Source organism: Balaenoptera physalus (genome assembly GCF_965194825.1).
Source record: "Balaenoptera physalus genome assembly, chromosome: X".
NCBI lineage: Eukaryota > Metazoa > Chordata > Mammalia > Artiodactyla > Balaenopteridae > Balaenoptera > Balaenoptera physalus.
Genome location: NC_138903.1, coordinates 96,953,725 through 96,968,032, shown reverse-complemented (window position 1 = coordinate 96,968,032; position 14,308 = coordinate 96,953,725). Strand labels below are relative to the sequence as shown.

The 14,308-nt window shown below is 37.0% G+C and overlaps 1 protein-coding gene across 5 annotated transcripts in view; it reads left to right on the top strand.

Annotated features, from left to right (window-relative positions):
• The window catches only part of ACSL4 (acyl-CoA synthetase long chain family member 4), a 76,718-nt gene that overhangs the window by 58,485 nt on the left and 3,925 nt on the right, over nucleotides 1-14,308 (top strand). For 4 of the 5 annotated variants that reach the window (XM_082447573.1, XM_082447572.1, XM_082447575.1 and 1 more), the window contains exons 13-15: nucleotides 3,917-4,108; nucleotides 5,686-5,800; nucleotides 9,188-9,345. In XM_082447573.1, the coding sequence (XP_082303699.1) occupies nucleotides 3,917-4,108; nucleotides 5,686-5,800; nucleotides 9,188-9,345 (465 nt within the window). The remainder of the gene's footprint in view (nucleotides 1-3,916; nucleotides 4,109-5,685; nucleotides 5,801-9,187; nucleotides 9,346-14,308) is intronic. The other variant, XM_082447576.1, reaches the window with a different exon arrangement.

Sequence of the window (14,308 nt, the reverse complement as noted above, 5' to 3'; positions counted from 1 at the left end):
AGGCATGATGATTCTGAACTTGGGAATACTCGATGGTAAAGAGGAAAAAATTCTTAGCAGGGCATTCCCTGGATTTGGAGAAAGATGTATATCCTATCTTTTGAAGCTAGATTTTGCTAGTGAGTAGGTTTGGGCTGGGAAATAAAACCCCATATTTTCAGGGGATAGAGTGACTAATCACACACACACACACACCCCAACTTCTTAGCGCTTGACCCCAGCAAACATTTTTTTTTTAAAAGAGAGTTAACTTTTATTAAATATCTTATAGGTTCCAGGCAAAGGACTAGACACTTGATGTGAATTATTTCATTAACTTCACCAGCTGTTTGTAGTGAGATAGGCATATACAAATAAACCCATAGACTGACAAACAAGTGAATTAAGAATTACTTAACACACAGCACATTCAATGGCCAAGGAAATTGAAATTCAGAGACATTAATTGCACAGCTAGTAAGTGGCAGACCATGAATCACACCTAGAACTGTTTGACACTAAAACTGATGCACTTTCTACCATACTTTGCTGTCTCCTAAATCACATCCCTGGTTTGGCTCAATCAAACTTTTGGTAAACGGTGAATCACCATATGATTTTGCAGTGGAGAACAAGCTCTTGGCAAGATCTTATATCAGAAAAGATACCAAGGAGAGAATTATTTTGAAGACATTTTCCTGGACCTGACTCCTGGTACATCCTGAAGTTTAGTAAGGAAAAAACAGTTCCACTGGATTACTCAAGAGGCAAATGGGAACCTTGTGGAGGAAAATAAAAAGAATGGATTGGGTCTGAACAAGGAGTAAGAAAATCTCAACCTTAATCCAGGTTTTGCATTTAATTCACCAGTGCACCTTAAACTCACTTAGAAAATTTGCTATTCCAAAAAACTAAGTGAAAAGAGGAAGTTAACAAACAGCATTATGTAAACAATATTAAGTAGTTTTTTACTGGCTTTTCAAAAACTACCTTCTTTACTCCCTATCTTATCCATATGGCCTTACAACCTCACAGAGAATGTAGCAATGGGGACAGATTTTCACAGAACCTGGCATATAGAAGAGTGGTTCCTACTCTTTAGCATGCATGAGAATCATCTAGAAAGCTGATAAAATACAAATTCCTGGACCCTACCTCCAGAAAGACTCATTCAGTAGATCTGAGGAGACCTGATAATTTGTATTTCTTTTTTTTTTTTTTTTTTTGCTTGGTCACTGTGCATGTTATTCAGTTCACATACAGACAGCAAGATCCATGTATTGCTTAGAATAGAACCATTTAACCTTCAAGTATTTTGGAATTTTCCAGCTTTGTTTTTTTTTTCACACACACACACTGTATTTTATTTTTACAAGAGATAAATAAACTGACACCAAGCATTGTAAATGGATGACCACAACAAAAGCAACAATGATTGCAATTACCAAACACGAAACACACTCATACTATGTCATAGTATTGACATTCAGTCCAGTAATCCTCCACTGTAACAGCTCCTTTACTTTGCAGTGAAAATTGATTTGTATATTCTTTGCCTCTGAGTCCTTGTGGGATTTTTTTTTATTCAAACAGAAAGTCACAAAAATTATAATCATCCTCATCAGTTCACTCAGTCCCATGTAATTAATTTTTTTTTCATCTTGATCTTTTGTTAGCGCTTTTATGAGTTCATCAGTTTTCCATTAGAGTTCTGAAAATGCTTATTCATTCAGTTCAGCAGTATAGTCAGTTACCAGAAACCAGTACTTGTCAGAGTCTTCTCCATGAATTCCTTGAAGATGAAACCCTTTTATAGGAACATTTTTGCAAAATCATCAGAGTACACCCAGAACTGTCTGTAAATGCCAAAAGACTTAAAAATGACCACGGTTAAAGATTTGATGAAAGTTCATAATAATGCAATTGACAAGGAAATTTAGTTATTTCTGAGATATACATTTTAAAGTAATAACTAGAATTATGACTTATAACATTATACCAGAACATATAAGATTTTTAGAAATTTCATGTAATGTCTGAAACATTTATATTAACATATTTCCATACAAATAACCCAAAGAAAGTTTAGTATTAGTTGTTGTTTTTGTTTGTTTTTTTATACTGCAGGTTCTTATTAGTCATCAATTTTATACACATCAGTGTATACATGTCAATCCCAATCGCCCCCAGCAAACATTTTTATAGCTGAGAATCAATTGTCCAGCTATTTGTATAGTTTAATTTTTATAAGTAACTGCAGAAGGCGAGCCACTTAGAGGAAACCTGTGCTTTACAGACACTGGTGATAATCTGCAAAAGTAAAGCAGTCTTCCTATGATGAAATTGTGAAAAATATTAAACATATTCATTAACTGCAAAATAATTAATAGCCTAGCCATGCCAGATAAAGGAAGAGTAATTAAAAAGCTTAAGATTTTCTTTTATTTTTTAAAAATTAATTAATTTATTCATTTTTGGCTGCTTTGGGTCTTCGTTGCTGCGTGTGGGCTTTCTCTAGTTGCAACGAGAGGGGGCAACCCTTCATTGCGGTGCGCGGGCGTCTCATTGCGGTGGCTTCTCTTGTTGCGAAGCACAGGCTCTAGGCGCGAGGGCTTCAGTAGTTGTGGCACGCGGGCTCAGTAGTTGTGGCTCGCAGGTTCAGTAGCTGTGGCGCACGGGCTTAGTTGCTCTGCGGCATGTGGGATCTTCCCGGACCAGGGATCAAACCTGTGTCCCCTGCGTTGGCAGGCAGATTCTTAACCACTGAGCCACCAGGGAAGTCCCTCTTTTATTTTTCAATGTAGTATATTTGACATACAACATTGTGTAAATTTAAGGTGTACAGCATGTTAATTTGATACATTTAAATGTTGTAATGTGATCGCTGCCATAGCGATATTTAGCATCTCTATTACATTACATAATTGCCTTTTTAGTGGGTGGGATAGTTAAGTTTTAGTCTCTAAACAAGTCTGATGAATATAGTACAATATTGTTGTGTGTAAAGAGCCATAGACTCACCCTTTAAAGGACCAGTTACCTTGTAGGACACATCCCTTAGGTTGTTTGAACCCAAGAAAATGAACGGGCTTTGTCTGACATAAATTCGAAGTTTCGAAAAGTGTTTGTCCTATGTGACTTTTTATTATGTGCATTACTGTGGTGCTCTATGAGCAAACAACCGTTCCTTTTTAAATACCACACTGAAAGGCCAATTTTATTCCCAAGCGTTTTACATCTTGGGAATAAGTCCTCCTTTCTCCCGTGGTAATGCCTTTCCAATTTTAGAATGAAAATCTTAAAAAATATAGGGAGTGTGTGTCTATGTATATTGGGCATCAGCATCAAAATTGCTTTACTAAATGGGTTATTTATTAAGCAGTGGAATCAGAGAAACAAGGTATATTGTAAAACTTGGTAAGGAGAATTTTGCCTTTAATTTTTATTTTTCTGATTTTTCTGGTACTGGGCTTTAATGTCAGTTTTGGAGAGTGGGTCCATATTTGGAGTTTTCCTTGCTATGAAAGAACCTTTGCTTTATATAATAAGAATGAGTTTAATGTTTTATGTACAGTGGGTTTTGTCATGCTGAAATATCGAATAGTTTTAAATTTATAACTACCTATGCTCTTTGATTAAAACCTCCTTAGAATATATCTGAAACACATTTGATATCAACATATTAATAATTTACTTCTAACAACTTCAAGTGTTACCCTTCTTGGGGGTGATTTTATCTTAACAGAACTCTGTGAACCCTAAGCTTTAATGATGTTCTAAGTGTGAAATTTTATGATCCTGGGAAATATTAACTAATATGCTCCCGTAAAGTGAAGTAAAATTTGATCAGGGGAACAATAGTAGCAAAGGATCTTTAAGAATTAATACAAGTAAATTTGTTTTAGAACAATAACTAATTTGCTTTTATGACATCCAGGTGGTTATACAGTTCACGACAAGCCAAACCCCAGAGGTGAAATCGTAATCGGTGGACAGAATATCTCCATGGGATATTTTAAAAATGAAGAGAAAACAGCTGAGGATTATTCTGTGGACGAAAATGGCCAAAGGTGGTTTTGCACTGGTGATATTGGAGAATTCCATCCCGATGGGTGTTTACAGATTATTGGTCAGTGTATTCTCTTTTTTGTGCTTTTCTTTAGTTTTTGCAACTTCCACATATATGAAAGATAATATTGGTCAAGTCATTAATAGGGTTGATGATTCCATTGGTTTAAACTTTAGAAAAATTATTTAACTTTGGTCTGTGCTTCTCCATCTGTGAAATAGGGACAGCAATACTGACCTGGTAGGGGTTTTGTTAGGATTAAATGAGTTGATACATGTAAAATGTTTAGAGCAGGGCAGTACCTGCACCTTACTAAGTGGTAGCAGAAGCAGCATTGGGATAGGGAGGGTGGGCAGGAAAATAGCAGTTGGCAGTGAGAAAACAAAAATTGCTCAGAAGAGGTTTGCTTTGTTTCTTTGTTTTGTTTTCTTTTGGTCAACTATTGATACATTTGGTTCCGTATAACCATCTACTGTAACATACCCTATTCTAGGCCTTCCTCACCATTTACCTCCCCACCCAAGAAGCATTGTGGACATGTTATTTTCCCTAGTGGCCATTTATATGACTCTAACTAGCCTGGACTCTTAGAAAATTATAATGTCAGTCCTCAACATTAATCTGTTCTTCTGAGAATGTCAGTTGGCTTGGCACTGCCCTTATTGAGCCTACTGAAATAGACTAAGTTCAGAGCTACTCCAAAATAGCCCTTACACTACTCATTTTAATCAGGCAAAAGTTAAAAATTTGACTAGCTGATAAGGACCACTCTGTTGGGTCCCATTCAGATCCTTTTCAAGCCATAAAATTTCCTCAGTCATTATCTCTAGTGGTCCATTTAAGTCTGTCTCTGGACCCATATGTGACCTGAATATAGTTAGAGATTTCCTGGGAAAATTGGTTCTTCGCCTAGAAGTTTGATCTGCCAGCGAAATTCCCAGGAAACATGGCTCAGTCTAGAACCAGTAACTCCCCCACCTACACCACCACCGCCTTTTTCCCCTTGATCCTTAATTGTGCTGGAATCAAAGGCTGGCTCTGGTGGCATGTAGACTGGGTTCCCAGCCTATGGGTAGGCAAGTCAGCACTCACACAAAGGATGTAAGGCAACCTGATGATGTGCCATCCTATGCCAGCGTGTTATTAGTGCACTGTCATTTTAACAAGATAATGACAAATCCGGAAAATGGGGAATTAACATTTATTGACTGTGTTCTGTATGTCAGACATTGTGCTACATATGCCAGTATGTGGTAGGCATCATTATCCCTGATAAAATTTGAGGGTTGGAGCGGTCAAATGACATGTCTAGGATCACATAGCTAGTAACGGGCAGAGCTACCATTCAAATCTAATGCCCCAAAGTCTTTGTTCCTTCTGTTAAATTCATTATAATATTAAACATTATAGTAAGATATTAAAGCTTTTGGTGTAGGATATAACATTTTAGCCAGTACTTCTTTAACTAGGCATTTTCTTTTTAACTGATGTGTATGGGCAAACATTAGGTATAACAAGATTTTAAAAGAAGTATCTTTATAAATAAAGATTAAGGTGATGAGACTGAAAGAAAATCAGAATTGGATATACCTTAATAAATGTACTATGGATAACATAACATGCTTCATGACTTACAGATCGTAAGAAAGATCTGGTGAAGTTACAAGCAGGGGAATATGTATCTCTTGGGAAAGTAGAAGCTGCACTGAAGAACTGTCCGCTTATTGACAACATCTGTGCTTTTGCCAAAAGGTAATTTTAAAGTTGCATTTGTGTTTCATATACTTACAGTAAAAGGATAATGGGGAAAAAATTGATATAATCATAAGGGAAACATCAAACTTTCAGAGTTGGGGAATGTTATAAATTTATGAAAGTTCTTGAATTCAACAGTTTAAAGGTCATTTGAGATAATCCAGACATTTTAACTATTTACTGGACCGCCTACTATGTCTTGCTAAATACTTAGCTATGCCACAACAGTTATTTCATTTAACATCCATAACAACTGAAACTTAGCATAGGTAATTTTCCCAAGAGGGTAACACAGCTAGTACAAGTTTTCTAAATTAAAAAAAACCTGAGAGATTGAACCATTTTCTTTCTTTATGTGTTAATATGGTTTATTTTTCTGGGCTTTATTACTCCCTTTAAAAAATTTAATTATAAAAAACACAAAACCTAAATTTACCATCTTAACCATCCTAAGTGTACAGTTCACTAGGGTTAAGTATATTCACACTGTTGTACAACCAATCTCCAGAACTTTTCAACTTGCGAAAATGAAACTCAATATCCATTAAACCACTCCCCATTTCCCCTCCCCCCACCCAGCCCCTGGCCACCACCATTCTACTTTCTGTTTCTGTGAATTTGACTCCTCTAGATACCTTGAATAAATAGAATCATACAGTGTTTGTCTTTTTGTGACTGGCTATTTCACTTAGCAGAATGCGCCTCAGGATTCATCTACATTGTAGCATGTGTCAGAATTTCCTTCCTTTTTAAGGCTGAATAATATTCCATTGTATGTATAGACCACATTTTGTTTAGTCATTCATCCATCAATGGACAACTTGGGTTGCTTCTACCTCTTGACTATTGTGAATGATACTGCTATGAACATGGATATTCAAATATCTCTTGAAGATCCTGCTTTCAATTCTTTTGGATATATACCCAGATGTGGGATTGCTGGATCATATGGTAGTTCTATTTTTATTTTTTGAGGAACTGCCATACTCTTTCCATTATGGCAGCACTATTTTTTTTCCTTCCCATCAACAGTGTACAAGGGTTTTACTTTCTCCACATCCTCAGTAACATTTGTTTCTACTTTAAAAAAAAATTTTTATAGTAGTCACGGTAATGAGTTTGAGGGGATATCTTGCCCCCAAGGATTAGTGATGTTTGAGCATCTTTTCATCTGCTTGTTTGGCCGTTTGTATATCACCTCTGGAGAAATGTCTAATCAAGTCCTTTGCTCATTAAAATTTTTTTCCCTCTTATTTTTGATTATACAATACAGTGTTATCAGCTGTAATCACCATGTTACACATTAGATCATCAGACCCTATTCATCTTATAGCTAAAAGTTTGTACCCTTTTATCAGCCTCCACCCCCAGCCCCTAGCAACCACTTTTCTACTCTCTGTTTCTATGAGTTTGACTTTTTTTTTTTTTAAGATTCCACATTTAAGCAATACCATGCAGTTCTTGTCTTTCTGTGTCTGGTTTGTTACACTTAGCATGATGCCCTCCAGGTTCATCAATTTTATCGCAAGTGGCAGAATCTCTTTCTCATGGCTCAGTAATATTCCATTGAACATATACAACACATCTTCCTTATCCATTCATTTGTTGATGGACACTTGGTTGTCTCTATATCTTGGCTATTATGGACTAATGCAGCAATGAACATGGACCAGATACCTCCTTGATATCCTGTTTTCATTTCCTTTGGATTTATACCAAGAAGTTGGATTGCTGGATCATATGGTAGTTCCATTTTTAATTTTTTGAGGAGTTTCCATACTGTTTTCCATAGTGCCTGCACCACTTTGCATTCCCACCAACAGTGCACAAGGGTTCCCTTCCCTTTTCTTCACATCCTCACCAAAACTTGTTATTTCTTGGCTTTTTGATAATAGCCATTTTAACAGGTATGAGGTGATATCTTGTTGTGGTTTTGATTTGCATTTCCCTGATAACTGGTAATATTGAGCACCTTTTCATGTACCCGCTGGCCATCTGTATGTCTTCTTTGGAGAAATGTCTATTCAGTTCCCCTGTCCATATTTTAATTGATTTTTTTTTTTTTTGCTATTGAGTAGTATGAGCTCTTTATGTGTTTTGGATATTAACCCCTTATCATATATGATTTTCAAATACTTTCTCCTATTTTGTAGGTTGCCTTTTCATTTTGTTGATGGTTTCCTTTGCTGTGCAGAAGCTTTTTAGTTTTATATACTCCCACTTGTTTAGTTTTGATTTTGTTGCCTTTGCTTTTGGTGTCAAATTCAATAAGTCATTGCCACGAGCTATGTCAAAAGAGCTTCTTCCCCCTATGTTTCCTTCTAGGAGTTTTATGGTTTCAGGTCTTTGCCCATTTTTTTTTTTAAAGCCAATTCCTTACAGTTTTTTTTTAATTTATTTATTATTTATTAATTTTTTTTTTGGCTGTGTTGGGTCTTCGTTTCTGTGCGAGGGCTTTCTCTAGTTGCGGCAAGTGGGGGCCACTCTTCATGGCGATGCGTGGGCCTCTCACTATCGCGGCCTCTCTTGTTGCGGAGCACAGGCTCCAGACGCGCAGGCTCAGTAGTTGTGGCTCACGGGCCTAGTTGCTCCGTGGCATGTGGGATCTTCCCAGACCCAGGCTCGAACCCGTGTCCCCTGCATTGGCAGGCAGATTCTCAACCACTGCGCCACCAGGGAAGCCCCCTGCCCATTTTTAATGGGGTTATTTTGTTATTGTTTTTGTTGTTGAGTTGTAGGAATTCTTTATACATTCTAGATATAACCCCCTTATCAGACATATGATTTGCAGATATTTTATCCAGTTCCATAGATTGCCTTTTTAGACTCTGTTGTGACCTTTGATACACAGAACATTTTTTATTTTTGTTGTACTCTTCATCTATTTTTTCTTTTGTTTCCTGTGCTTTTGGTGTCATATCTAAGGAAGCATTGCCAAATCCAGTGTCATGAATCTTTTCCCCTATGTTTTCTTCTAGGCATTTTATAATTTTAGCTCTTATAGATTTAGGTCTCTGATCTATTGAGTTAATTTTTGTATGTGTTATAAGGTAAGGGTCCAACTTCATTCCTTTGTATATGGATATCCAGTTCTTTTAATACCACTTGTTGAAGAGACTGTCCTTCCCCCATTGAGCGGTCGTGGAACCCTTGTTGAAGATCATTTAACCATATATGCAAGGGTTTATTCTGGACTGTCTATATCATTGGGCTCTCTATGTGTCTGTCTTTATGGCAGTACTATGGGCTTTATTACTTCTTAATGAAGCTGTAACAAATAAGAAATATATATTCAGAATTATGTGTACTATTTCTTTGAATAATTTATGAATAATTGTTCTTAATGTTTTAGTTTCTAGTTTGTTTTATTTTCTAATTTTTTAGTGACCAGTCCTATGTGATAAGTTTTGTGGTTCCTAATCAGCAAAGGTTGACGCTTTTGGCACAACAGAAAGGGGTGGAAGGCACTTGGGTTGATATCTGCAATGACCCTGCCATGGAAGCTGAAATACTGAAAGAGATTAGAGAAGCTGCAAATACCAGTAAGTAAGAAATGGCTTATCTGTTGATGTCCCTAAAAGTTATTTAATGAGGTCCTGTGCATTAGATTCTTCAAGATGTCTATTGGGTTTTGTTTGTTTTAAATTTTTATTGGAGTATAGTCGATTTACTATGTTGTGTTTTAAAAAACCTGCCTCTTAAATATACACAATGAATTTCCATGTTGGAAGGATCTTTAAATGTTATATGGTAGAATAACCTAACTAGTTCTTATTGCATGTCACAGCATCCCTGCTAGGTGGTCATCTAGTCTGTGTTTGGAATGGTCCATCTTTGTTCTGATAGTTCACACTAATGTGCCCTGGTGTGAATATTTTATCATTTACCATTGCGTATACTTACTTGGTGTGGGCCCTTTCAATCTAGAGATCTCTGCCCTTTGGTTCTGGGAAATCTCCATTTACCTTTTGTTGTTTGTTTGCTTTTCTTTCATTGCTTTTCCCCTCTAAGTTTTGTGTTCATGTTTTTATCTGGGACTACTTTTATATGGTTGTTGACCTTCTACTTTCATCCTCTAATTTTATTATCTTTTTTTTTCTTTTGTAATCTATCTTGTCCTTTTTTTTTTTGCTGGGGGTGGGAGGATTGCAATTTATTTATTTATTTATTTATTTTACATCTTTATTGGAGTATAATTGCTTTACAATGGTGTGTTAGTTTCTGCTTTATAACAAAGTGAATCAGCTGTGCATATACATTTATCCCCATATCTCCTCCCTCTTGCGTCTCCCTCCCACCCTCCCTATCCCACCCTTCTAGGTGGTCACAGAGCACCGAGCTGATCTCCCTGTTCTATGTGGCTGCTTCCCACTAGCCATCCATTTTACATTTGGTAGTGTATATATGTCAGTGCTACTCTCTCACTTCATCCCAGCTTCCCCTTGCCACCCTGTGCCCTCAAGTCTGTTCTCTACATCTGCAACTTTATTCCTGCCCTGTCACTAGGCTCATTTGTACCACTTTTAAAAATTCCATATATATACGTTAGCATACGGTGTTTGTTTTTCTCTTTCTGACTTACTTCACTCTGTATGACAGACTCTAGGTCCAGCCACCTCACTACAAATTACTCAATTTCATTTCCTTTTATGGCTGACTAATATTCCATTGTATATATGTGCCACATCTTCTTTATATCTTGTCCTTTTTGTTTTATATTCTGGCAGATCCCTCAACTTTATCATTGCCTCCGTCTATTGAACTTCCAACTTCCAAAATCAGAATTTCAATTTTCAAGAGCTCTTTCCTGCTTTCTTAGTGTCCTTTTAATAGCATCCTGTTGCTCTTTCATGGGTGCAGTCATCCTCTGAGGATGTTGAAGGGATTCCTTTTATGAAGTTTCCTTCTCCTGTTACTGTTTCTGTTTCCTTCAAGTTCCACTTTCTGCTTGCTTTGGTCAGCCTCGCATATATCTGCTGATCCTTGTCTGTCCATTCATATTTGAGAATGAGGTTCTAAAAAGCTGTTTGGAAAGCTTGCTGGGCTTCACTGAAAAGTTATTCAAATGTTAGTGTCTTGAGTCATTCCACTTCTCCAGAGGAGACTTCTGCAGTCTCTTACCTGGGGGATATTAGCATGACTGCCAATATTCTGGTAGCCAAAAAAAAAAAAGGGCATTGGAAGGGGGCTGGAGCTGGGGTGGGTAGGTCTTCCCCTCACTGAACCCTTAGGTTTTCAGCCTTACTCCCTCCCTCTATTGTAAGTGTCCCGAGTCCAGAGTCTCTCTAGTTCAGTTTTTCCAAAAGGTAAATCTATCTCCAGCCTGGTTGGGGAAGAGCAGGATGAGGGAGAACTGTCCTCTGAACAGATGAGGGCCAGCCCTGCTGTTTTCAGCATGCCCCTCATCTCTGTCTTCTGTCCCTCAGCTTCTGTCTATGGGCTCGGGAGATTGGTTTGCCTCTTGTTGGCGTTCTTCAATGTGGGCAGTTAGCTTTTAGCTCTCTTGGCTCCCAGTCAGTTACTGCTGGCCTGTTTGCTTTTGGTCTTCTAAGATTTCGTTGGGCCTTGTCACCCAGTGTCCTCTTTCTCTCATTTCTATTTTTTCTTTGTGGTTAATACCTTTTTAATTTAAAAAATTATTATTATTATTTTTTAGAATTTTGGTAGGAACTTTTTATAAATTTATTTATTTATTTATTTATTTTTGCTGTGTTGGGTCTTCGTTTCTGTGCGAGGGCTTTCTCTAGTTGCGGCGAGCGGGGGCCACTCTTCATCGCGGTGCGCGGGCCTCTCACTATCGCAGCCTCTCTTGTTGCGGAGCACAGGCTCCAGACGCGCAGGCTCAGCAGTTGTGGCTCATGGGCCCAGTTGCTCTGCGGCATGTGGGATCCTCCCAGACCAGGGCTCGAACCCGTGTCCCCTGCATTGGCAGGCAGATTCTCAACCACTGCGCCACCAGGGAAGCCCTAAAAAAATATTTTTAAACTGTTTATTTTCCAGGGGAGCAGAGAGAAACTGTGTACTCTTCATGTTTAATTGGAAGCTATTAACCTAGTTTTAACCTATTGCTTTCCCTCCTAAGAAATGAAAATATCATTTTTCTGATTACAGGTACCTATATTCATTATAAAGTACTGGACAATACAGAAAATTTAAAGGAGGAAGTAAAAATCACTTGATAGTAGTTACCTTTGGGTGGTGACATTACGTTCTGTTATATATATTTAACTTACCAACGTCATCGACTTTCTTCTAAGTCAGTAGATATAGAATTGAATTACCATTTTTTTTTAAGCTAAATAGTATTCCAGTATAGGAGTGTCCACTTAAGTCCTTATTGTTAGACTTTTTCCCTCCACTGTAAACAAATAGAATATATTTGTTTTAATCTAATTAATTTTCTTATGTAATTATTTTCTTAATATGGATTCTTAGAAATGGAATTTCTGAGTCAAGAAAAATGTATATTTTAAAAGCTTTTTTCCCTTATGTTGCCAAATAACTCCCTCTTCCCCCAGAAAAACTGGACTAGTTTATACTCCTGTCAGAGATACATGAGCACACCTATTTCCCTAACTAGGCTACTATTATTTATTTTAAAAAAAAATTTTTAAATTTTTTTAAATTATTAGCACCTTTAATTATTATTTATTTATTTATTTATTTTTTTGGCTGTGTTTGGTCTTCGTTTCTGTGCGAGGGCTTCCTCTAGTTGCGGCAAGCGGGGGCCACTCTTCATCGCGGTGCGCGGGCCACTCACTATCGCGGCCTCTCTTGTTGCGGAGCACAGGCTCCAGACGCGCAGGCTCAGTAGTTGTGGCTCACGGGCCTAGTTGCTCCGAAGCATGTGGGATCTTCCCAGACCAGGGCTCGAACCCGTGTCCCCTGCATTAGCAGGCAGATTCTCAACCACTGCGCCACCAGGGAAGCCCTATTATTTATTTTTTAAATTAACTACTTGGGTTCCATTTTGGTTAAAAAATATAGTTTGTAACATTTGTTAGCAAGTTCAAGTTGAAAAACTGTTTTCCCCAAGAAGAACATTCTTCTAGTTAACTCTGGTCACTGTAAAGTTTTAAATAGCAGTTACCTATTAACATAATCTGCAAAGTAAGTTACTGTATAAGCACAAAGACAGTAGCTTAATTTTTTTCTTAAAGTTGGTTTTGTTAATTATAGTATTATTGACATATCACACTTCTTAATGTTAATATCATCAGGCTTCCAGAATTTTCTTTGATACAAATCCTCATTTTTTTCTTTAAATGTAGTATTTTAAAAAGTATTTCAGCCAATAGGCTATTACTCTTAGTCACTCTCTGAACGTACTAATGGAGCAGAATGTGACTTGAATAATTTGTCATTGAATATTCACCTGTGTAAAAGCAACAGTGGGGAAAGTTTTTCAGGCTGGAAAATGGAATAAAATTCTAGGACCTGCTAGGCCTACATAACTTTCCTGTGCTTGGATTGAGGCGTGAAATCGAACAATTCATGATTTGGATAATGAACACTAATCATGAGCTAAATCTAAATAACTCATAAGCTCGTCTGTGCCACAGAAGATTTATTTTACTAACCTTTTGCTTCAAATTATAATTTCAGAGACTTAGGCCAAAAAGTATAAAATAGTTTTGATTGTATTCAGTTAAATCTGCCTGAAATCATACATCGTTCATAGCAGGCCTCTTCATGTTTTAAATATAAGTGCAAGGTATAGGTAGTATCATAAGAATGCAAAATGATGGTTTTGGGGTGATTTGACAACTATCATTGGCTAGAAAAATTGACATTTGCTACCACCTGCAGGTCACATTTCATAATGTCCTAGGTAATTCTGATAAAATGCCACGTGTAAAATTGTTTTTGTTTTTTTCTTCCCCTAATCTTTTTCACTTGTTTGCAATTTATAAATTTATTTAATTTATAGGAAACTGTGTGATTGCCCGTTGCTCTCTATAGCTTGTGGTTCTAGATAATGTTTAGGAGTTTCCAAAACTATGAAACCTCTAATGCAGCATTAAAAAAAAATGCTTAATTTGCTTGTGTGCAATTGAAATAATGTGCCTGCTTTGTCCCATGGTTGTCAGTGTTTCTGGAATACGACCTATGTAAGTAGGTAAAGTAATATGAAATAAAAGGTTTTGGAGCCAGATCAATATCTGAGAATTTAACTATTCCCTTGAGATCCAAATGTGACCTTATTTCAGGCACCTCTGTATAACTGAGCTATAATCTATCATCAGAGTAGATATGGTTAATTTGGACAAGTTTTATATTCCTTTATTACCTTTTTAGGCATTACTTTTAGGAAGTTGGTTCTAAGTAATTTGAAAGATTACTTTTCACACTCAGCTTTATATTTTTCTCTTATTTTAATGAGAAACTTGCTAATTCACTCAAGCGTTCGTAAAACTCAGACTAGCCTTAGGACAAAAACTTCATTGAATTTGAGTTCTTTGTGCTTATCACTGAAACCAAGTTGTTTCTCAAGTTACCTAGGCT